The 24,411-nt window shown below is 41.1% G+C and overlaps 1 protein-coding gene across 4 annotated transcripts in view; it reads left to right on the top strand.

The window, feature by feature from the left end:
* Positions 1–24,411, top strand: part of CCDC88C (coiled-coil domain containing 88C) — a 238,958-nt gene that overhangs the window by 165,014 nt on the left and 49,533 nt on the right. For all 4 annotated transcript variants that reach the window (XR_011167950.1, XM_069085999.1, XM_069086000.1 and 1 more), the window contains exons 14-20: positions 2,790–2,927; positions 4,313–5,383; positions 7,252–7,379; positions 9,073–9,214; positions 9,927–10,115; positions 10,800–10,961; positions 13,308–13,585. Coding sequence is in view for 3 of the 4 variants with exons in the window: in XM_069085999.1 (XP_068942100.1) it covers positions 2,790–2,927; positions 4,313–5,383; positions 7,252–7,379; positions 9,073–9,214; positions 9,927–10,115; positions 10,800–10,961; positions 13,308–13,585 (2,108 nt within the window). In the remaining variant the exon portion in view is untranslated. The remainder of the gene's footprint in view (positions 1–2,789; positions 2,928–4,312; positions 5,384–7,251; positions 7,380–9,072; positions 9,215–9,926; positions 10,116–10,799; positions 10,962–13,307; positions 13,586–24,411) is intronic.

The raw sequence follows: 24,411 nt of genomic DNA, 5'->3' as shown, positions 1-24,411 counted from the left end.
TTAGGTAAAGGAAATCTGAGTTAGTCTGGCCAGAATGAAAGAAAAACTATAGATTCTCTGAGTTGAGATGAGACTTAAGAGCCACCTATTCTAATTCTCAACCAAAGCAGAAAATATATCTCTGTCATCCTTGGCAAGTAGTTGTCCAGCCTTCACTTGGAAGCTCTCCATTAAGTTACCATCCTTGGAGGCAGCTCATTCCATTTTGGGAAAGCTTTAATTATTTTTTTTTTGGAGGAGGGAAGGCAAGGCAATTGGGGTTAAGTGACTTGCCCAAGGTCACACAGCTAGTACGTATGTCAAGTGTCTGAGACAGAATTTGAACTCAGGACATCCTGACTCTAGGGCCAGTACTCTATTCACCCTGTCACCTAGCTGCCCCTTATTTTCTTCTCCCTTCCCCTCCCCTCCCCTCCCTGCTTTAATTATCAGGAAGTTACTGAGAGATGAGGTGGTTTACTAGATAGAATGCTCAAATGAAGGGAGGAATAATTGAGTTTGAATCCTATTTCATAATTACCAGCTGGATGACCCAGGGCAGTTTCCTCATCTGTAGAATGAAGAAAGCAGGGTCCTTTCCAGTTCTAAATCTCTGACTCAAAATCTGAGCTAAAATCTGCCTCTGAAACTTCTATCCATTGCTTTCAGTTCTTCCCTCTGCGGCTATGCAGAATAAACCTACGGCTACAGGTTCTTAACATTTTTTTGTGTCACAAAGCCTGATGAAAATTGTGGACCTTCTCAGAATAATGTTGTTAACTATAGAAAATAGAATACTTAGGATTGCGAAAGAAACTGGCTTTTTTGGAAATAGTTATTAAAATATTTTTTGAAAAACCAATTGCATGTGCCCTGGTTGAGAATTTCCGGTCTAGTCTACTTTTCAATAAAAATAATATTTTCTGCCTTCCCTTCCTGCCTACTCCCCCTACCCCAAGTCTTCTCTTCAAGGATATAAACATTCCAGGATTCATCAGTCAGTCCTGGTATGGCCTGGTTTTCAGACTCCTTATCATCATTGCCGTCCCTTGGATATGATCCAGTTTATCGGTGCCCCTCCTGAAAAGGACATAGTTAATAGTAGTGGCCACTTTCACAGTGACAAAGGGCTAACTCAGCTTATATTTTCCTTTTGTGGCATCTGAGTTAGTGTCGAGAAACCCTGGGAGACACTGAGAGAAGTGGTCTAGCCACACACACAGGGACTTAGGGAATGAATGTAGTCTACTTAATAGAGTGCTGTGTGTGGTTCTGAATTCCAAGACTCAAAATTCATAGTCATTGAATTGATAAAAGTCCTCAGAGGTTCTTGAGATCATCGACCTAGTGCAAGGAGAAATGTCAGAGGTCAAATCCAGCTCTCTCATTTTACAGATGAGGGAACTGAAGCCCAGATAAGTTAAGAGACTTGCTCCTAGATGACAAGATGACAGGCACCCTTCTCTGCCATGTTATGTCCTTATATATTGTACCCCAGTATATTTGCTTCACAGATAGCTATCCTCTTTCTTCTCAAAGACCTCAGTTGTTGGGGAGCTCACTGTCTAAGGAAGAATTAACATTAGAAACTCCTAAGGAGGAATCAAGCATTTTTTTTTACATCTGTTATTAGAAAGTTCTTCCTTTATATTAAACAGAAATAGACTTTTTAAAGTAACATAAAAGAGTTGTGAAGAATTGAGATGTTAGTGCAGAGGGAAGACCCTTGTCCCTGAAAAGAATAAGAGGATAGGAAGAGACAATTGCCTAGAATCTGTTAGCTGCTATGTGATAGTTTCCATCAAGCCATTTCTCTGGGCCTCCTCTAGCTTTTATAAAGGTTTGTACCATGCTTTGTATGTATTTTCTCATTTGATCCTTACACACCCCTGCAAAGTGGGCACTGCTATTATCCCCATTTTGCATATGATAAAACTGAGGCCAAGTGTATGGGTAAGTAACTTACCCAGGGTGATGTGGCTGGCATTATCTTCCCTGACTACAGGGTAGAACACAATGATGTATGTAAAGGGATTTGTACATATATATTTTTATATAAATGTCCACAATTATATGATAATGATATGGAAGAATAAGATGTTAGTATGAATATGATTATTGTAAATACAATCTACATGGGGAGGAAGATGCTAAGCATTTATTATGTGTTTAGTGCTTAACAAATATTTTGTCATTTGATCCCCACGGTAGCCATGGAAGGTAGTGCTACGGTGATCCTAATTTTACAGTTGGGGAAACTGAGGCAGGCAGCAGTTAAGTGATTTGGCCAGATTCACGTATATGGGAAGTGTCCGAGGCAGGATTTGAAGTCAGATCTTCCTGAAGTGTGGCCCGGTGCTCTATCCTCTGTGCCACCTAACTTCTAGGAAATACTCATTAGGTTTAGCATGTGGTCTTGTTCTTCAGTCACTTTTAGTCATATCCACCTTTTTATGACCCAATTTGGGGTTTTCTTGGCAAAAATACTTGAGTTATTTGTTATTTCCTTCTCCAGCTCATTTTACTAATAAGGAAACTGAGGCAAACAGGATTAAGTGACTGGCCCAGGGTCACATAGCTAGTACGTTTCTGAAGCAGGATTTGAACCCAAGAAGATGAGTCTTCCTGACTCCAGACCCGACACTATCCACTGCAACACCTAGCTTCCCCTTGGTCTCATTAGGAAACATCACTGCTGTGGTATTGATCTGGAAAGGAAAATTGGTTAGGTTTTTGATGGGCTGGTACATTTTTTTTTAATAATGACTCTCATTTTCTTTCTTTTTGTTTGCCTTTTGACCTTGCTGAAGATTGAAAAGTTACAAACTCAGCTTGAAAGAGAGAAACAGAGCAACCAGGATCTGGAGACCCTCAGTGAGGAGCTGATCAGAGAGAAGGAGCAGCTTCAGAGTGACATGGAGACACAGAAGGCAGATAAAGACAGACAGGTACAGTGCTCGTATCTGAAATCACCTGGCTTCCCTGTGCCCTGTGTTAATGCCATGGTATTTTCAGCTGTGGCTTTACAAAAGCCAGAGGGACATTTTAGTGATCTTCTAGATTACTTACTGGGGCTCTAGAGGTGAGACCCTTTTCTCAGCTGTTAGATTTTCAGGTGAGAAAGTATTTTAACCCATTATATCATCATCATCAATAATGATTTAAGGTTTGCAAAGCACTTTACAGATATTTTCCACGTAACTTTAAGAGACAGTTGCTATTATCCACATTTTACATTTGAGGAACCTGAGGCAAATGGAGATTAAACAGTTTGCTCAGAGTCAGAGAGCTAGTTAAAATGTCCAAGGCTGGATTCAAACACAGAACTTATTATCTCAGGTCCATTGCTTTATCTACTGTGCCACCATAATTTTCTCAATTTATCCTTCTTTAAGTATGTAAATATTACCTTATTGCAGAGGATCTTAATTTTATCTCGTGTCCTGGACCCCTTTTGGGAAGGTCGTTCAGTGAAGCTTCTAGACTCCTGCTTGAAATGATCTTTTTTTTTCCTTCCAGGCAGTCAGGGTTAAGTGACTTGCCCAAGGTCACACAGCTAGTAAGTATCTGAAGCCAGATTTGAACACCACTTTGCTACCTAGCTGCCCCAATAATATTTTTAATTACATAAAATAAAACACATTGGATTATGAAGTAATCCTATCGGGCAAAGTAAGTGATCAGTTACTTAGCATATAGGTGCTTATTTAATGTTGATTGGCAAAGGAAACCATTGATATTCATATAACAAAGTAAAAAAGAACAGCTTCATAGACCCCAGGTTAAGAACTCCTCCTGTCTTAAAGAGTAAGCTAGAATTCAGTCTGAGTGTTTGGTAATTATAATGACCTCATCACTACTAAATTCTAGCTCATTTAATTTCAACTTATATTTGAGTTCCAATCATACTTTTGATATTAACTATGTCTATATATGACCTTGGGCAAGTCACTTACTTTTCCCTGGGTCTCAGTTTCCTCATCTGTAAAATGAGAGAGAGACTAGATGGCATTTAAGATCCCTTCTATCCCTAGATCTGTGATTTTATTTAACCTGAGGCAGCTAGATGGTACAGTGGGGAGAGTGATGGACCTGGAATGAGGAAGACCCAAGTTCAAATCCAGTCTCTCAAACATTTACTAGCTGGGAGACCCTGAGCAAGTCACTTAACCCCTTCTTTCTCAGTCACCTCATTTGCAAAATGGGGAGAATAATAGTGCCTACCTTCCCAAGGATTAATGGGAGACTCAAGTGAGATAATATTTGTAAAGCACATTGGAAACTTAAAAGAGCTATGATTATCCCTTTATATTTTGGTTGTGTTTTTATGTAGATAAAGGACCTTGAACAAGAAAAGGATCATCTCAATCAGCTAGTTTGGTCCTTAAGAGAAAGATCTCAGGTCAGTAATGAGGCTCGAGTAAAAGACATTGAAAAAGAAAACAAATCACTGCATGAAACCATTACGGAGATGAGTAGCAAACTCAACAAGGCTGAGTTTGAAAAGAAGCAGCTGCACAAGGATTTTGAGCACGTCAAAGAGAAGGTGGAACGGGTGGAGACGATGGAGAAGGAACTTCATCGGCTAGAAAGAGAGAATGAAAAGTTGGCCCAGAAAATGACATCCATGAAAATGGTTACGGAGAAGGTCGAAGCCCTGGAGAACGAAAACGGGGGTCTGGAGCTGGAGAACAGGAAGCTGCGGAAGTCGCTGGACACCTTACAGAACGTCTCCGTGCGGCTGGAGGGCCTGGAGCGTGACAACAAGCAGCTCGACGAGGAGAACTTGGAGCTGCGGAAGATGCTCGAGACGATGAGGTTCACGAGCGCCAAGATGGCCCAGATCGAGATGGAGAACAAGGAGCTGGAGAAGGAGAAGGAAGAGCTTCAGAAGACTGTCGAGCTGTTGAAGGCCCTTGGCAAGAAGTCGGAGAGGCTGGAGCTCAGTTACCAGGGTCTGAACGCTGAGAACCTGAGGCTTCAGCAGATTCTGGAATCCAGCAACAGGAAGACTCAGGAGCTTGAGAAGGAGCTGGAGGAGGTGGAAACGCAAAACCAGACCTTGCATCGCAGTCTGGAAGAGCTGCGGATCACAAATAAGCAGCTAGAGCGGTTTGAGAAGGATAAGAAGGTGCTAGAGCAGGAAGTGTCCCAGTTAGAGAAAGAGAAAAAAATGCTGGATAAGGAGACGAAGCGATTGTGGCAGCAGGTGGAGCTCAAGGATGCCATTTTGGATGATAATGGCACGAAGCTAGCGGCGGCCGAGAAGGAAAACAAAACACTAGAGAAAGAAATCGCTCGCTTTAAGGACTCCTCGAGCAAGCTGAAAGAGCTGGAGAAGGACAACAAGGATCTTGCCAAGCAAGTCGCCATTCACATGAGAACCCTCACAACACTAAGAGAGGTAAGCCGATGGACGTGCCTCTTCCTGTTGGGGAGAGGCACCGTTTTATCTCATCCCTCATCTTTTGGGGATGCACCTCTGAAGGGGACATGTTGGAAAGACAGTGCTTGCATTTGGCAGAAGTCTCAAGTGCCGTGCTCCATTTCCCCTGCAGTTTTGTCCAAGGCAGTGCAATTAAAACTTCATTTAACCCTTTAGGTCACGAGGTGCTTTTTTTGTTTTGTTTTGTTTCGGAGGGGGGAGGGCAGGACAGTTGGGGTTAAGTGACTTGCCCAAGGTCACACGGCCGGTAAGTGTTAAGTGTCTGCACTTGGTGCCTTTGTGACAGACCATTCATGTGTTCAGGAGATGCAGTGGTTTGGAGCCTTTAAGTTTAGAATCTTAAGTTCAACACCTAGTTTTGAAAATTAAAAGCAAACTGGGATTATGGATTTATAGCTGTAAGGATTAGTATAAAATCTTTATGAGCTGATCAATAAAGAGATATATAGGGGCGGCCAGGTGGCTCAGCGAGTAAGAGCACCGGCTCCAGTGTTGGGATGACCTGGAGATCGAATCCCAGGCTCAGACACTCAGCACCACACCCAGAAACATCTGGCCGTGTAACCTTGAGCAAGTTAAATAAAGAGATATATAAAAACAGATATAGTATGAGATACCAGGTGGGAAACTCCATGCTGCAGGGAGAGGCTCCATCTAAACTTGTTCTCTCCCCAGTGCCTGGCTTAATATTCTGCCCTCTGTAGGTACTTAATCCTTTGTGATTGAATAAATGAATAGTGGGGAAAGCACCAGATTTGGATTCAGAGACCTATAAGCCCCGGTTCATAAAACTACTGCTTGTGTGGCCATTGACAAGTCACTTTATAACTCTGAACTTCCTTGTTAAAATGGAGATAATGATTCTACCTAATGACCTGCACCACAGAAGTGTTGTGATAAACAGGTAGCCTTTATGACATTTACATAGAGAAGTAAGAGCAATTATTATTCACATTGTTAATGATTTTGATACAATAATGTAAGCATGGCATTTACTGAACAAGGCCAACAAAATCCATTTACTTATTCAGAGCATTTCTGTTAGGTGCATACTGTGTGTGAGTGGGGCAGCTAGGTGGCCCTGGACTTGGATTCAGGAAGACTTTCCTTTCTGAGTTCAAATCTGGCCTCAGACACTGCCTAGCTGTGTGACCCTGGGCAAGTCACTTAACCCTGTTTGTCTCATTTTCCTCGTCTTTAAATGATTTGGAGAAGGAAATTACAAACCACTCCGATATCTTTGCTAAAAATAAACAAACCCAAATGAGGTCATGAAAGGTTGAATGCAGCTGAATAATAGCAGTAACAACAGCCCCTCAAGGAACTTGTAGTCCAGTTAGTAAGTATCACCAAGTTATTATCACCAGTAGATTTGAGCTGAAAGGGACGTCAGAGAAGTTCAAGTTCAAACCCCCTTTACGTTGACCTCAATAAGTAATCACTCATCTCTGCTCAAAGACCTCCAGTGAAGGGTGACCTCCCCAAGTCCATTCTTCCTTTTTGTATAGCTCTAATTGTTAGGAAATTTTGCCTTAGCTTGAGTCAAAATTTTGACACGGGATCAGAAGGGGGACAATGGGAAAATCTCCCCTCCCTTTTTTTGGCCATGATTTGGGGGTAGGGAGGGAATATGGGACTGTATTACTGCCTTTATTTTATCTGTCAAGCCAGAGTAAAAGATCCAAATCCATCTCAATTTGAGAAATTGGTGTGTGTGTGTGTGTTTGTGTGTGTGTGTTAGAATTACAGTGAGTTAATGTGTGAATCTCCCATCTTGCTTTGTGTCTTCCATTACTTGGTTAATGATGCGAATATTATTATCGCAGGACTTGGTCCTGGAGAAACTGAAGAGCCAGCAGTTGTCCAGTGAGCGGGACAAGCTGAGCCAAGAATTGGAAAAAGTTGGATTGAACAAAGGCCTCCTGCTGGAGGATGATAACAGCAATGGTGACAAGTGAGGAAATTAACTCCCATCGTGGCTTCCTCTGCTGTTTAGTCTGAGGCTTAATATATCTGTCGCACAGAATTCACCCAGCATGTTTGTTGTCCTTGTGTTTTGATTTTTAGGGCATGTGTTTAAAAAGATGAGCGTAGCTCTGGTCACTGGGTTTGCTGTGGGGGTGGTGATTTGTAAACCTCAGGACACTATAGAAACAGGAGCTTTGTTGGCGGGGTGCTTCCCCAGTGAGGTCAGAGGGCTCCAGGAGCCTGTTTCATATAAACAGAGCCTCCTGCCTTGAGGGCCTTCCAAGTGAGCCCAGTAATAAATAACCTGGAATTTTAAATGCCAGTTAAAATCTCTTCTTAATTGTTGGTGTGACAGTTTTATAACGTGGCTGTCCTGTTACACTGACTGTCAAAATAATCTTGCTTGAAAGGAAGCTTAATATCTTGGGCATATCAATAATCATAATTGAGCTAGAATTGTAAACCTGGGCATAGAATCCATAGGTCTAGAGCTGGGGAGGAGCGTCAGAAGCCATCAAGTCCAACCCTTCTTATTTTAGGAGCAGCTAGGTTTTGCAGTGGGTAGCGCCCTGAATCCACAGTAAGGAAGACCCGAGTTCAAATTTAGCTTCAGGTATTTATTTGCTATGTGATCCTAGACAGGTCACTTAATCTCCATCTGCTTCAGTTCCCTCACCTGTAAAACATGGTAATAATAGCTAGCACCTACTTCCATGGTTGTTGTGAGGTTCAAATGAGATAATAATTATAAAATACTCAACACAGTGCTTGTCACGTAGTAGTAAGTACCGTATAAATGTTAGCTGTTATTATTACCCTCCTGAGTTGCTATGAACATCAAATATGGTAGTAATTATTAAGTGTTTAGCAGAGTGCCTGGCTCATAGTAAGTGCTATATAAATATTATTATTATAATTATAAAATGATATGCAAGATATATTATATATGTAATATATAAAATATATTTTAAAACTCAGGTTATTGTGAGGATCAGATGAGATAATTTGTAAAGTATTCAGTACAGTGCCTAGAACAAGCTTCATAAATGCTTGTTTTCTTCCATTGTTACTTACAGATAAGGATAAATTATATGATTTGTTCAGGTTCTTGTACCATGATGTGAACTCGGGTCTTCCTGACTCTCAAGTCCAGAACTCTATCCTGAGGCCAACTGTTTTGACAGATGAGGAAATTTAGCCCCAAAGAAATTAGAAATGTAATGATAATAAGAATTGTAATTGTAATAAAGTAAGCAGTGATACTTAAATTGGGTCACAGAAATAGAGCTGGGAAGGGACCTTAGAGAATATAAAGTCCATACCCTTCGTTTTACAGCTGAGAGCATTGAGGCCCTTATAGGTTAAATACTTTGGCCAGGCTTCTGCTGTTAATCATTGTCTGAGGCAAGATCTGAATCACCAGTACTCAGCTACCTTACATCAGCTTAGGTAGGGGGCTGTGCAACGTGAGTTTTAGACCTTTTTTTGTTTCACACAGACCACATTGCATAGGCAAGGAAGCCTGGCCAATGGGAGGAAGGAAGCGTAGGTAATTGTGAGATTGGCCAAGGTGGTAAGAGAGCAGGGGAGGAAGGGCTAAGAGAGAAATTTTCCCATTGAGCTCACGTTATAAATTAGAGTAAGGCAGGATGTAATGCTATTGTATCCTCTGATTTCAGAAAATATAAACTACTGGAGAACAAAAATGAATCAACTCTCAGAACAACACTAGCCATGAAAGAAGATAAGATTGTATTCTTGCAGGCCCAGATGGAGGGGACAGTTAATTTAAATCATCAGCTACAGAATGAATTAAAAATGGTGAGGCCCATGCTCCGAATGCAGATGTGAAGGATTTGTCGTTAGTCGTGTCTGACGGTGACCCGATTGGGGATTTTCTTGGCAAAGATACTGGAAGGGTTTGCCATTTCCTTTTAAAGATGAGGCATACAGGGTTAAGTGACTTGCCCAGGGTCACACAGCTAGTGTCTGAGGCTAAATTTGAACTTGAGTCTTCCTGACTCCAGACCTGGCCTTCTGTCTGCTGCACTACCTAGCAGCTCTTCAGATGCATGACTGCACACCCATAGTCCTACCCCATCAGCTCTCAGTCCTGATCTCCATATCTGATTTTCCCTCTGTTATATACTTTTATTGGGGGGGAGGGGAGGAATTAAAAGCTTGATAATTCCCAAGCTTATAATTGCAGGCGCTTGATCACTGAGTATTTCCCACATTCTTCCCAAGCGTTTCGATAATGGGCCTCAGAAATCCACATAGGGTAGGGTGATTATTCCCAGCCCCTACATTTTGTTTGTATTTAGCCATACTTCTTTCATTTTTTAAAAATTATAGTATTTTTTCCAATTACATGTGAAACATTTTCAAACTTTTTTTTTCTGCAATTTTGAGTTTCAAATTCCCTCCCATCTCATTGAGAGCAATTTCATAGAAGTCATACATGTGCAGTCATGAAAAATATAATTCCCTGAATGTTTCTTTCTAAAGTGTCATTTTGCTTATGACCCTCCAGATGAAGAAAGAATATGAAATACTCAAGCAGAGCCAGGAAGAAGGGAAACAGCTGCCGAACTCTTGTAAGCTTCCAGTGGGGAAAGTAGCCCTCAACCACCAGGTCAAAGAGAACTGGGAGCCCAGCCACCGAGAAGCCACAATGGAGCTGTTGAAAGTCAAGGACAGAGCCATAGAGTTGGAAAGAAATGTAAGTCTTTCTGGACTTAAACCCCAGTTCCTTTCCCCAGTGGTTGCTCTGCTCCCATCCCTAGGTGTGATTTCCTTTTCTTCATTCCCATGATAGACTTTCTAATCCCTCTTATGCCTTTCGTTGGACACTGAGCCCAGGTGCCTGGCAGAGATTTCAATACTGCTTGTCATAACACACCAGAAGTACAAAACTAGCATTTCTGGCCTGGTTTTCCCTCCTGAAAGTTATTTTTTAACACTTATTTTCTTCTCTTCTTCTTCCCTCCTTCCTTTCCTTCTCCTCCTTCTCTTATTATTAATATTGTTATATTTTATTGTATTATTTATATATTATACATAATGTATCATATATGTAAATAAATATATAACATATAGCATTATATTACATATAATATGTAACATATTATGTTCTATTCTATTCTATATAATATATAAGATATTATGTTATGTTCTATTCTATTCTATTATGTTATTTTGCTGTTATATCAGGAGTTGTAGCCATTGCAGAGAGAAGCCTGCAGCGGCCCCATGACATCACCTCTTCAGTCTGCCTTAGGACCTGAGAGTGTCTGTTGCTGGAGATTTGTTATTCAGAGGACACTCGAGGTCCGTTAGCATTTCCTGTAGGGTCCTATTCTCTAATAATCACATTAATAATGTGAGGTTTGTACCTCTGCTCTAGAATGCTGCCCTTCATGCCGAGAAACAGCTGCTCAAGGAGCAGCTCAAGCACTTGGAGACACAGAACATGGCCTTCAGTAACCAGGTTTTGACACTTCAGAAGCAAAGCGCCTTCCTCCAGGAGCACAACACGGTCCTGCAGACACAGACAGCTCAGCTGCAGGTCAGTGGCCTAGAACCGTTGCGTTATTCACGCAAAAGAAGCCATTTATGACGGGTGGGTAGCAGGGAACTAAGGTGACTGGTGGTGTGGTGCTGGGCTTGGAGTCAGAAAGATCTGAGCTCAGAGCTGGCCTCAGACACACTCTATCTGTGTGACCCTGGGCAAGTCACTCAACTTCTCTCTTCCTAAGTTTCCTGATCTGTAAAATGGGGCACCTGCCTGCCAGGGTTGTTGTAAGGGTCAAATGGGATAATATTTGTAAAGGATTTAGTTGTGTTTGGCACATAGTAGGCACTTTATAAATGTATATTTATAATTATAAATCTTATGGTCACCATTTTTAGATGGAGATTGCATAAGATTGAAAGTCTCTGGGACTAGGAATCAAGAGCCCTGAGTTCTAGTCTCTGTTTTCCTACCTGTGTGACCTTGGACCAATGCCCTTCACCCCTCTGAGGCCTCACCTTAAAAGCAGAGAATGGACTATCATTTATTCTCAGTTTTTTTGGTCTGATGAGTCTCTTTTCACTCTTAAAAATTATTGAAACCCCCTTCCCACCAATTGCTTTTGTTTATATGGGTTATATCTATTACTGTTTGATGATGTTGTCCAGCCATTTCTCAGTCACGTTTGACTCTTCCTAACCCCATTTGGGGTTTTCTTAGCAAAGATACTGAAGTAGTTTGCCATTTCTTTTTCTATCTCATTGTGCATATGAGGAAACTGCGGCAAACAAGGTTAAATGACTTGCCCAGGGTCACACAGCTAGTAAATCTCTGAGGTTAGAGTGGAACTCAGGAAGATGAATCTTCCCTGACTCTAGGCCCAATGCTTTATCCATTGCGCCACCTAGCTGCCACCACTGATAACTACCATACTAAAAACATTTTAGTATTATTATGAAAATATTTTTGATTTCACTAAGCCCCTGTATGGGTTCTCAGTGAATTATATGATTCCTAGGTTCATTCTCTTGCCAATAAATCTTGTGATCTCCCAGATGCCTTCCAATTCTGGGACTAGTAGAACGGCCAGAACAAAAGAGAAGTTAGTTATAAGGTTCAAGATCAGCTGGGATGGAGGTCTGCTATGGAGTGCCCCATAGATCTGCCTTTGAAGCTGCTGTTTCTATAAATGTTTCTATAAAGTGTCTTCTATAAAGACATAGATGCCTTTTCATTTCATATTTTCAAGTCACACAGGAGTTAGGAATGATATGTAAAATATTAGGCGATAGAGACAGGATACAAAAAAGTACTGACAGGCTGGAACAGTGGGCCAAATCCAGTATGATTGAATATAATGAGGATGAATATGACATCTTGCAGTTGGGTTCAAAAACCCAACTTCACAGGTATAAGATGAGAAGTGTTGACTAGAGAATAGTTCACATAGAAAAAAAAATCTGGGGATTTTATTTGACTATAAACTTGCTGTGAGTCATTAGGGTAATAGCAGCCAAAAAAAATGCTAATGCCCTTTTGGGTTGTAGTAAGGTCACAGATCTAGGGCTAGAACAGTTGGCCATTCAGTCAACCCCTCTCCTTTTACAGATGAGGAAACTGAGGCCTAGGGAGATGGTGTGGGGTCACACAGGCTTTGTCAAGGGTGGGGGGGATTGGATCCACATCATGTTTTTCCAAAACCAGTATTCCTCCCACCATACCACGTTGATAGTCTCGATATGATCTGTCCCGATCAGAACATGTCTGGAATAGTGTATTCTAGGCTGCAAATTTAATGGGACATTTGATAAACTGGAGGAAACAGTTTATATATCTATATTATCTATCTATATTTACATATCTATATTATAATGAAGAGCTTCAAATCCAGATGATAGGAGGGTGATTTGAAGGAACTGAGGATTTTTAGTGTAGAAAAGAGACTACATTGTGGAGAGGAGACCATCAAAGTTATCTCCATATATTTGAAAGACTGTCTTATGGAAGAAGGATTGGACTCTTCTGATTGGTCCTTCCCTCAGACAGAACTAGGAGCAGTTATTAGTAGGTGTTGCAGAGAGTCAGACATAGATTCAGTGTAAGAAAATCTTCCATACCAATGAGAACTGCACCTTTGTGGAGATGATTGCCTTGGGAGGGAATTCAGCTCTTGGTTCAGCTTCTTAGGGGAGGGGTAGGTATTACCTACCAAGGTTTCCTTAGAGAAACATCTTGTCAGAACCAGGATTTAATGCCTCTCACTCCCAACTAAAGGGATTGTGGAGGCTTGGCTATTGTGTTTAAATCCATTTCGATGTGTGTGAATTGATAATCCTGCCATCCAGTGTCATCTCCATCTCCTCTAAGAGCAAGGCGCCATGTTTTTTTCTTTCTCTGAAGGTGGAGAACTCGACCCTGAGCTCTCAGAATTCTTCTCTCACGGCCCAGTACACTTTGCTCCAAAACCAGCAGGTGATGAAGGAGAATGAGAACGAAAACCTGCTGAAGCAAAAGGAGCAGATGATGACGGCCTATGAGTCACTGCTTCAGGACCATGAGCACTTGAGCTCTCTGCACGAGCGGCAGTCCTCAGAGTATGAGATGCTCATACATCAGCACAGCTGTCTGAAGACCCTGCACAAGAATCTGGAAATAGAGCACAAGGAGTTAGGGGACAGGTAAGGACCTGGAGATAAAGCTCGGATGGGGCCCTCCGGCCCCCCCCCCCCAAAACTGAGGGGAGATGAGCCTCGTTTAGGGTCTGGAGAGATTTGGAAAAAGGGAGGATCTGCCTCAGATGGCTTCCCTCTCCAGCCTCCCTGTGATAGCAACAAAAGCCAACTTGGCCAAGAACAGGATTTACAAAGCACCTTTAGATACCTGTCTCATTCACTCCTCAGAATTAACCCTGTGAGGTATAGGTGTTAATAGTTACTCTTCTAATTATCACGTGAAGTGAATTATTATTATTATTTATTCTTGTTATCTTATTATATTATATAAGTCACATAATTATATATAATTATAAATTATTATATAATAAATTATTCTTGTTATCTTAAGTGAAATGAATTATTAATTATTTTATTATTATGAATTATTTTATTAAATGAAATTAATTATTCCCATACATTTATCTTTTTAAGAGAAATAAATGATTATTCTCATTATTAATTTTAGTATATGAAATGAATTCTTATAAGTATTATCTTATTAAGTTAAAGGAATTATTATTCTCACTATTATCACCTCATTAAGTGAAGTGAGCTATTAGTCTCATTATTAATTAATATTATTAATGAGAGGAAGGTGTTGAGTTTGCAGTTAACTGGGGTCTTCAGGTGGAATTTTCATGACCATTGAATTTGTTGGAGAGGTTGTTGAGTGGATTTCTCTGGGTTCCTGCTGGACTGACTGACCTCTGAGGTCCCTTCAAACTTGAAATTCTGAAGTCACCATTCTTTCCCCCTGAATGCCTTTCTCTGTCAGTCACTTGTTGGGCATTTGCTGATTTACATCAAATGAGATAATATGCACAAAGCACTTTGTGAACTCTTGAATAGGGCAGTTAGGTCGTATGGTAGATAGAGTGATGGGCCCGGAGTCAGGAAGACCTGAGTTCAAATGCAGCCTGAAACACATACTAGCTGTGTGACTCTGAGCAAGTCACTTTACCCTGTTTGCCTCAGTTTTCTCATCTGTAAAATGAGCTGGAGGAGAAAAGGGTAAACCACTGCAGTGTCTTTGCCAAGAAAACCCCAAAGGGGATCAGCAGAGAGTCAGACATGACTGAGATGACGAAACAACGAAAGTCCTCAAATGCTATACAGATGTTGGATAGGACCCTTTTCATATAACTAGCACTTTTACAGTGCTCTAAGGTTTGCAAAGCTCTACGTATGTAATCTCATTTGAGCTTTCAAAGATAATTATAAACCCCTTGAGGACAGGAACCATGTCCACAATATCTTTGCCATCCTTCATGATATATACAGTGCCTTAGGGCCTGGTAAGTGTTTACTCACTGCCTCTATATTTTATACCATTTGTAACACCCTTGCTCCTCTTGGACCCAATTGGAAATAAAGTCAGGCCCTTGCAGGTTAGAAATAAGACCTTTTTTCTTCCTAACTCTATGAGAGGGGTTGACCATCCTCAGGATATGTGCCAGAGATGGAACACTGGCTGATGGCCAGTTACTTCTACCAACCTGCTGCTGCAACCTTGCCAATGCCGGCGAGAGCCTCCAGTGCTCAGAAAAGTTAGTAATTGGTAGATATTCTTCTAATCAATCAAAGTTCAGTGGCTGGCACATAGGAACTGAATCCCACCTCACCCTTCCACCCCTGCCTTATTAGTCAGTTTCTTGCCCCATGTTTCTTGCCCTCCCTTGCCACAGGGAAGAAAGTCTACAGACAGCATTGAACTACCAACCCCCTTGCCCCACCAGAAATGTGAGCACTAAAGATCTGTATTCAAATCTCAGGTCTCTCACTTATGTGACTTTGGGTGAGTCATTAAAATGTAATCACTGCAGCCAACATCCATAGTAGTTAAAAGGTTTGCAGATTGTTTTATGGACATTTTCTTATTTGGTCCTCACAGCAACCCGGTCAAGGTAGGTGTCATTATTATCCCCATTGTGTAGATGGGTAAACTGAGACTCTGGGAGATGAAGTCATTCTCTCTAGTATGTGTCTGAGGCAGAATTTGAACAAGGGTCTTCCTGACTCTGGGACTAGGCCCCCTGACAATCGTGTCCTATGTGCTGACCCTTAAATCACTTTACCTCCAACTCTTATCTTCCTCTGAGATAATAATAATCACACTATCAATCAGCGGGGCTTCTTTAAGGATCGAATGAGATCCTGTTCATCGTGTACCTTGTAAAGCTTTAATCACTCTAAAAGCTTTAAAAATAATCATCTGCCTCAGCTAACTTCTTCACAGGATCATGAGCTGTCCTCTCTTGCCTTTGTCTTGCACACTTCTCCCTCCACCTCCCCCAATTTCACCTCTCCCTTTCTGCTGCATTTCCTATCATCTTGGGTTCCATGAACTTTCCCAGGAAGCAACAAATAAACCCTCACGACCTCAGAGATGGAAGCAATAATATGCAAATCTGTATAATTTGCAGATGATAGGACCTTTCTCTTCTGAATTTTCTCATGTTCTTTATTATCAGTTAGTAAGTAATGGTGATTACATTAGTTAGCATTTATGGAGCACTTAAAAGTTTGTAAAAGCACATTACATTTGCTATCTTACCTTGCAAAAACCCTGAGTGGGGTAAGCCCTATTATTAACCCCACTTTACAGATGAGGAAACTGAGGATGAATGATGGTAAATGTCTGAGGCAGGATTGAGACTCAGGTCGTCCAGTCTTCAGAGCCAGCGCTCCATCTACCTGGCTACCTCTGGTCCCATTTTCACTCCATTTTTTACATTCTAGCTTGAGAACTCTTTCCCAAGCACAGCTCTCATTGTGTCTCCTTTTATCTTTAAAGAGTCATTTTCTTCCTCTTTTTTCCATCTTTCTTCGTTTTCTACAGAATGATTCTAGTGGTCAAGATCCTGTACAATCCATTCCTAACCCACATTACCAGACTTCTCATGACACCATCACATAGGCTGCATTTTTAGTCAAACTGGGTCATATTCCATCCACTGTTCTTCCCATTTCTGTGTATCATGTCTCATTTCTATCAGTCTCCTTCCTTCTTCTCTTCCTCTTCCCTCCATCCCATGAATGAATTCCCACCATCTCTTCCTCTTGAAATTTCTTTCTTCCTTCTAGCCAAGCACTCAGGTGTCACCTCCTCCAGGAAGCCTCCCTTGGCCCCCAAGTTCAAAGTGAAAAAATTTGCTATCTACTTCATCATAGTTTTGTAAAGACAATCACATATAAACCTTAAAGTACTACATAAACTTAATTAGTTTTGTGACCTTGGGCAAGTCACTTAACCCTATCTGTCTCAGTTTTCTCATCTGTAAAAAGAATTGGAGAAGGAAACGACAAACTACTCCAGTATCTCTGCAAGAAAATCCCAAATTGGGGCGGCCAGGCAGCTCAGCGAGTAAGAGCACCGGCTCCAGTGTCAGGATGACCTGGATCAAATCCAGGCTCAGATACTCAGCACCACACCCAGAAATAACTGGCCGTGTAACCTTGAGCAAGTTACTTAACCCCGAATGCTTTAAAAAAAAGAAAAAAAGAGAAAATCCCAAATTGCAGAGAGAGGGGAGAGGAGAGGGTGGGAGAGAAAATTTGAAACTCAAGGGATTGTGGAACTGAATGTTCCACAAATTTCTAATCATCCTTTTCCTGGGCACCCCCCTTACAGTTATATCTTCCTGTATCATAGTTATTTGTATATCTTTTTCTACTCTCCTTGGACTAGAGTGTGAGGCACTTAAGGAAAGGTATGTATTCTACAGTGCCTAACACAGCATTTTATATTTTTGGTGGATTCATGATTTTGTGTTGTTACTATAACCCACTAGTATAGGTCATCATCTCTCCCTAACTCTTCCAAGTAAGTGACTTTCATGAGTTACTGTGGCCAAAAATTCATCACCCTGCAGCCATGTAATGGTGAGATGCTCGTAATTGACAAGACCCCCAGTCCATTTCAGGGCCTATATTCTAAACCTTTCAGTCAATTAATCAATCACTAAACATTACATTGTGCCAAGAATGGAGATACAAAGAAAAAAAAAGCAAGACTGTCTCTGCTGTCATGAAGCCCACTGGGGTATATAGCACATAAAAGCTTAGCTGCAGGACTGATAGCAAGGAAGACCTAAAAGCGGTCCGCTATCCCCCCAGAAAGAATAGTGTTGTGGTGACTCACATCTCATCCAAGACCCTGAGTGGTGGTGGGGCTTCCCATTGCCTGGCAGTCTTAGATAGGTTCAGAAATAGCCCTAGGTCCTGGGGACTAGATCCTAGGTCGAGATTGGAAAGCAAGAGAATTGTCTGTGTTCCCCCCCCAACTTGGTTCTCTTTCCATCACCCAGTCTCCCCAAATGGGTTCTTACAAGGCAATCCTAACAATTAGAGATGTCTCACAGTAGAATGTATTGTCTCAAAGGTTGGTGGAGATTCCCTTTCTTAGGTAGGTCTTCAGGCAGAGGCTATATGACCACTAGTTATATATGGCAGTTCTTTTGCTTTTTTATGGGTTGGACTAGCTGACCACTGAGGTATGTCCACCAACTTCCTTTTTTTTTCTTTTTGAAGGGCAGTTCGGGTTAAGTGACATGCCCAAGGTCACACAGCTAGTCTTGTGTTAAGTGTCTGAGGCCGTATTTGACTCCAGGGCCACTTCTCTGTTCACTGTGCTGCCTAGCCGCCCTATCCACCAACTTCTAAACTCTGATTTTGTGACCTTTGAATTTGGATGCAGGGGAAATCCCAGAAATAAAATGGGAAGAATTATCATCTCTCTTGAGGAGGCTAGGTGATACAGTAGGGCCTGGAGTCAGGAAGACCTGAATTCAGTTCTAACCTGAGGTAATCATGTGATCCTGGACAATCCACTTAACCTGTGTTTACTGAAGTTTCGTCAACTATGGAACACGGACCATAATAGCATCTACCTTCTAGGGTTGTTGTCAAGATCTAATGAAAAAATATTTTGTAAAGCACTTTAGCTTGTTTCTGGAACATGGTAGGCATTTACTAAATATGTGTTCCTTTTCTTTTCCTCCTTATTTCAGGATGCTTAAATATGGAACTTCCTGAAAAACTAATTAAGTTTATGTAGTACTTTAAGGTTCATATGTGATTGTCTTTACAACGCTATAATGAAGTAGATAGCAATAAATATTATCTGTATTTTATGGATGAAGAAATTGAGGCTTAGAAAGTAATTTGCCCAAGGCAAATGGTGGAGCTAGCACTAAGATTAGAGTATTCTGCTTCAGAAAATATTCACTTGTAGCTGCTGTGTGCAAGGTATCCTTATGGGAATTAGACTGTGCTGGGGTTAGAGTTCACTACTTAATTGTCTCCTTTACTTGTCATAGACTTTTTTTTTTTCATATTTATCTAAAATCAGTCATGTCTGACTCAGTGATCCCATTTGGGATTTTCTTTTCTTTTTTTTTTTTTTCTTCAGCCAAAGTAAAGTAAAGTTCATTAAAGATTTGCCATAATGGGTAGACTCTTTTTTTAAAAAAAATTATTTACTTTTAGTTTACAACATTCAGTTCCACAATCCCTTGAGTTTCAAATTTTCTCTCCCACCCTCTCCTTTCCCCCCTCTCCGCAATTTGGGATTTTCTTGCAGAGATACTGGAGTAGTTTGTCGTTTACTTCTCCAATTCATTTTACAGATGAGAAAACTGAGACAGATAGGGTTAAGTGACTTGCCCAAGGTCACAAAGCTAATAAGTATCTGAGGCTTCATTTGAATGCAAAGAAGATGAGTTTTCCCGATTCTAGACCTGGCACTCTATTCATTGTACTACCTAGCTGCCCATTTTGCTTTTAATTTTTTGGATTATAAAAGCATTTCCCAATACTAGTGCCTGCCCTCTGTTGGTTATGTCATCTGTATGTTGTTTGTACAAAGTTGTTTGCATGTCGTCACCCCTGTTAGAATGCAAACACCTTGAGACTTTTTTACCTTTCCTTGTATCTTCAGTGCTTAGCACAGTGCCTTGTCACATAGTAGGATGCCTCTCACATAGTAGGTACTTAATGCCTGTGGACTGATGAATAGTTTGGACTTGGGAAGGTTTTGTTATCCTGAGGCTACTGTCTACAGGGTTATTACAAAGAGCCACAATGAGCATCTGTGTCTAACCCATTTGTGATCAATTGATGCCCCTGTAAAAAAAAAAATCTTTAACCAAAGATCCAAGGAAGAAATTGGTGTCAGTGACAACTGGTGTGATGGCTAGGTGGGCGGGCCAGAGGCTGAATCACCATAGCAGCACTCTGGGTGGTCTTTGTTAGGGGGTTGGCTTCCTGATCACTTATGGGCCTGGTCTCTGGGCTGAGCACACATGGCCCTGTGAAACTCTGAGACAGGAGGAGAGGTGCAATACGTCCCTATGTGTGAAAAGAGCTTTCTGTGTCATCCCTTCCCCACCCCTAATCTCCTATTCATTCTGGACCTAACACTTTCCCACTATTAGGAGACGGGAACAAGGGAGATCTCAGGAAGCCAGTTAAAACTTTTATAAGTCCCTAGAGGAGACCAGGAAGAAAAAATCCTCCTTGATTTTAAGAGGTTTAGGTACCTTTATCGAATTTTGATATTTCTTTGAGTCTATTTTATTTGTCACTCTCTCTAGATTATAATTCAGCCAAAGGACTAGTTAGTACTGAGAAAGAGAAGACAAGGAAAAACGTGTTGATATTTTGAATTTAAAATAATTTTCTTTGTCCATAATGGCAAATTGTCTTTCACTGTGTCTGGTTTTTATGCACTTCTTTAGTATGTTGAAAAGTGTTTTCCTTGCTATCCACATCCAGAAAAAGAACTGTGGAGTCTGCATGCATAGTGAAGTATACTGTTTTCAATTTTTCCCCCCATGGTTTTTCATTTTTGTTCTTTTTCTTTTTTCACAGCAAGACTAATATGGAATATGTTTAACATGATTGCGCATGTATGTCAGATTGTTTGCTGTCTTGGGGAGGAGAGAGGGAGGAAAATTTGGAACTCAAAATATTATAAAAAATGAATATTGAAAACTCTTTACATGTAATTGGAAAAAAGTAAAATATTGTTTACAAAAGAAAGGTGCTTTCCTCACATCAACCCTGGAAGATTAAGTTAATGTTACTGTTTTTATCTCCATTTAATAGATGAGGAGACTAAAATTCAGAGAGATGAACTTAGTGAAAGAACACTGAATTTGGAACAAAGGGACTTGAATTTGAGCCTTAACTCAAATTTCCTGTTTGTCCTTGGGCAAGGCTTTTAACTTTTTTTTTTAAAGCCTCAGTTTCCTCATCTGTAAAACGAGGGGGTTAGATTAAATGGCTCATTAGATCCTTCTACTTTTTATCTTAGACTCCAGCCCAAAGTTCTAGTGTAAATTTTAGAATTTTGACTTGACCCCAAGGCTCCTGATTCTGGACACGTGCCTTTTCCTGTATCACATACTATTTGAATCTTAGGCTTGCATGATGTCTTCTTCTCTTTATATCCCAGTCCTTAGCACAGGGTTTGATCCATAGAAAGCACTTGATACATGCTTTTTCATTCATGTAAATGACTTACAGGTAAGTGAGAAGTCCCTGTCTCCTCCTGGAAACTCTAAACAGTTCTCACTTTAGAGAAAAGGACAAGCTTAGAATAGTCAAGGATTCGAAGTGAATGAGGAAGATAGATAATTTTCTTTTAAAAGAATTTAGTTCATGGGAAGATTTAAAGTATATACTCAGTAAATATTTGCTGTGTGCCAGACACTGTGCTAAGCACTAAAGTTACGTCACAACCCAGTGAAGAAGACAGCACAGAATAACTGTGTACAGATGAGCTCTATGTAAGATAAGCCAGAGGTAATCACCAGAAAGCAGGCAACAGAATGAAGAGAATTTAGAAAGATTTCTTGTAGAAGGTAGGATTACAGCTGAGACTTGAAGGAAGCCAGGGGGTGGAGATGAGAAGGAGAGTCTAGTAGGCAGTCAGGAGGTAGTGTGTCTTGTTTGAGCAAAGGAAAGGAGGCCGGTGTCATTGGATTGGAGTGCATGGGGGGCGTTTAAGGTGTACGAAGCCAGGAAAGAAGTGAGGGGTGGGCTTTGAAGGCCAGGGGATATTGTATTCGATCCTGGAGGTGATCCGAGCCACTAGAGTTTATTGAGTAGGGGTGACTTGGTACTTTGACAGCTGAGTGGAGGAGAGACAGAAGTGGGGAAGAGACTTGGTAGACAGACCCACCAGCAGGCTCTTACCAGGCCTGAGTTGATAAGGGCCTGCCCTGGAGTGGCGGCAGTCAGAGGAGGGAAGGGGGCACTTTTCAGACATGGTGCAAAGGCAAAATCACCTCACCTTGACAACAGATTGGATTTATGGAGTGAGAGAGAGTGAAGAATCAGATGGCATTTGAAGTACTTCAGTAGCCGAAGAAGAAAGCTCTGCTCTGACCATTCAATCAAACACTATTTATAAATCGTGCTTATCATGTAGCAGGCTAAAATATGCTCTAATCAAAAGGAGTTTCTGTCTTAATGGGGACCAGAATGTCGGAGGGTTCTTAATTGGAAATAGACTGGATTGAGGGCCGGGGTCCTTGGCCTTTTGTGTGTGACCCTTTGGCAATCTGGTGAAGCCTATGTAGCTACGTGAAATAGAATTACAAAGGAATCTTGTTATTGATATGCAGGTACAAGAAGGATTTAGGGTGCAGGATGAAAAACATGCAGACTATATATATATATATATAAATACATTCATACGTATACATGTGATAGATGCATATATATCTGCACACATGCGTGTGAAGGTATGTGTATGCACAGCCACTGAAGGAATTAGTTTTGCTTGACTATACATAGAATATAAGAATTTTTCCCTCCAATGGGGTGGTGGAGGACACAAGGGAGGAAATATAAGTTTCTGTTAATTTTTTAAAAAGGAAAGGAGTGCTCCAAGTGTGAAGTGTTACATATACTTATTACTATGAACAATTTTAATTGTTTTACTTTGTTAGAAGAGACCACTCAGAGTGGCTAGGTGGCACAGTGAATAGAGCACCGGCCCTGGAGTCAGGAGGACTTGAGTTCAAATCTGGCCTCAGACACTTAACACTTATTAGCCGTGTGACTTTGAGCAAGTCGCTTAACCCTAATTGTTCCTCCAAAAAGTAAAAAAAAAAAAAGAGACCGCTAGCAAAGTGGAATTAATCTGCAAATATTTGTACTGTATAAACAAAACACATCAGTAAAGCTTGATAATTTTTTTTAAAAAAACAACAAAAAAATAAATGAATGTACCCCAGGTTTGGAGACCCCTGCTCTGAGTTGTGTAGACTAAGGGAAATCCATAATAGCTACCTCTAAAGACTCTGATGCCTGTCTTATGGACTTGTGTGTGCGTGTGTGTGTATTTCTAGAAATCATTTTTTACCAGTTGCACCTGATTTGACTGCTTCTCTTAGTGAGATAAATAATTGTGTCACCTTGGGCAAGTCACAGTCTTAGTTTCTTCAACTGTAAAATGGGAATACTTCCCAGGGTTATTGTGAGGATGAAGTGAGTTCATATTTGTAAAGTGCTTGGTGCAGTGCCCAGAACATAGCAGGTGATTAATGAATCATCTTCCTCTCATCTTCTGTCTTTTTCATTACCAGCTTCTCATGATAATCACTCTTACTTCCATACAAATCTCTCTTTTTCCCTCTGTTCTCACTACCACTGTATTCATACAGGCCCTAGTTGTTACTACCCTGGATTATTGAAGTAACCTCCTGAATAGGCTTTCTCATGTCCACTTTTCTGCCCTCCCTTCCCCCCAATTCTTTCCCAGTATCACTGCCAGATTAATCTTCTTTTTACATAGAACTGACCATGTCACTCCTGCTCAGGAATATTCGGTGTTTCCCTCTTAATGACTGATTAAACTTCCTCCTACTTTGTCTAGAATTCAGTTTGACATCACCCTAACCTTTCCAGCCTTTCTTCATATTTTTCCTTATTCTATATTCCAGGAAAATTAAACTACAGCCTTTTCACCCCACACGTCCTAAGTTTTCTTGCATCCATGCTGGTTTCTATTCACAGTGACTGAGATCTCCACCCACCCTTAATAGAGCTCTTCTTTGTTTAATTTCCACCTGGGGTATATGAGGTGTTGAAGGAGGACTGGAAGCTCTGAGGCGAGGGCTCGCTGAGCACTTTTCACTACTGCTTATCCACCTTTGGTGTCTACCTTTCACCCGACTCTCACCTGTAGCTCCAAGAAGCTGCACCATGAACAGCGGCCACACCCTGGTAAAACCATCTTCAGAGATGGGCTAAACCGACCGACAGTGAGTTAGGGGGATGTCTCCCACAAGCATGTGAAGACTTCGCCTGGTGGAATGGGCAGATGAAAGCAGTTTATTCCAGTGGCCATGAAGGCTGCTGAAGCAGGCATCGTAGAGTACTTACAGCTTGGTCAGGCCTCAAAGACACCAAGGTCCTCCACTGCATCCTGGGCCACTGCCAGTCATCTTGATTTTTGTCTTGCAACTAGACATTGATGACTTTGGAAGAGAGAGACCTCATGACAACTTTGTACAACTCTGCCTCACTTAATTAAATCACAGCAAATCAAGACATCATCCTGTGATGTCATTGGTCCTCTGAAAACGAAGGATGAACAACAGTTTCCAGCCATAACTTACAGGAATTACTTACCCCTTCAAACTTCACATAGTACTTTGTTTCTCTCTAATGCAGAGATGTGTACTTAAATATGTGTTCTAGTTCACTGTATTGAGGGCTAGGATGGTGTTTAGAGAAGAGAGCTGCTCTTAGAATCAAGAAAACTTGGATTTAAGTCC

The sequence above is a fragment of the Petaurus breviceps genome, unplaced genomic scaffold, assembly GCF_028583685.1.
Source record: "Petaurus breviceps papuanus isolate PSGF00001 unplaced genomic scaffold, PetGlider_PUasm1.0 177, whole genome shotgun sequence".
Lineage (NCBI taxonomy): Eukaryota > Metazoa > Chordata > Mammalia > Diprotodontia > Petauridae > Petaurus > Petaurus breviceps.
The sequence above is the reverse complement of the archived record's forward strand: the minus strand, read 5'-3'. Positions and strand labels throughout refer to the sequence as shown.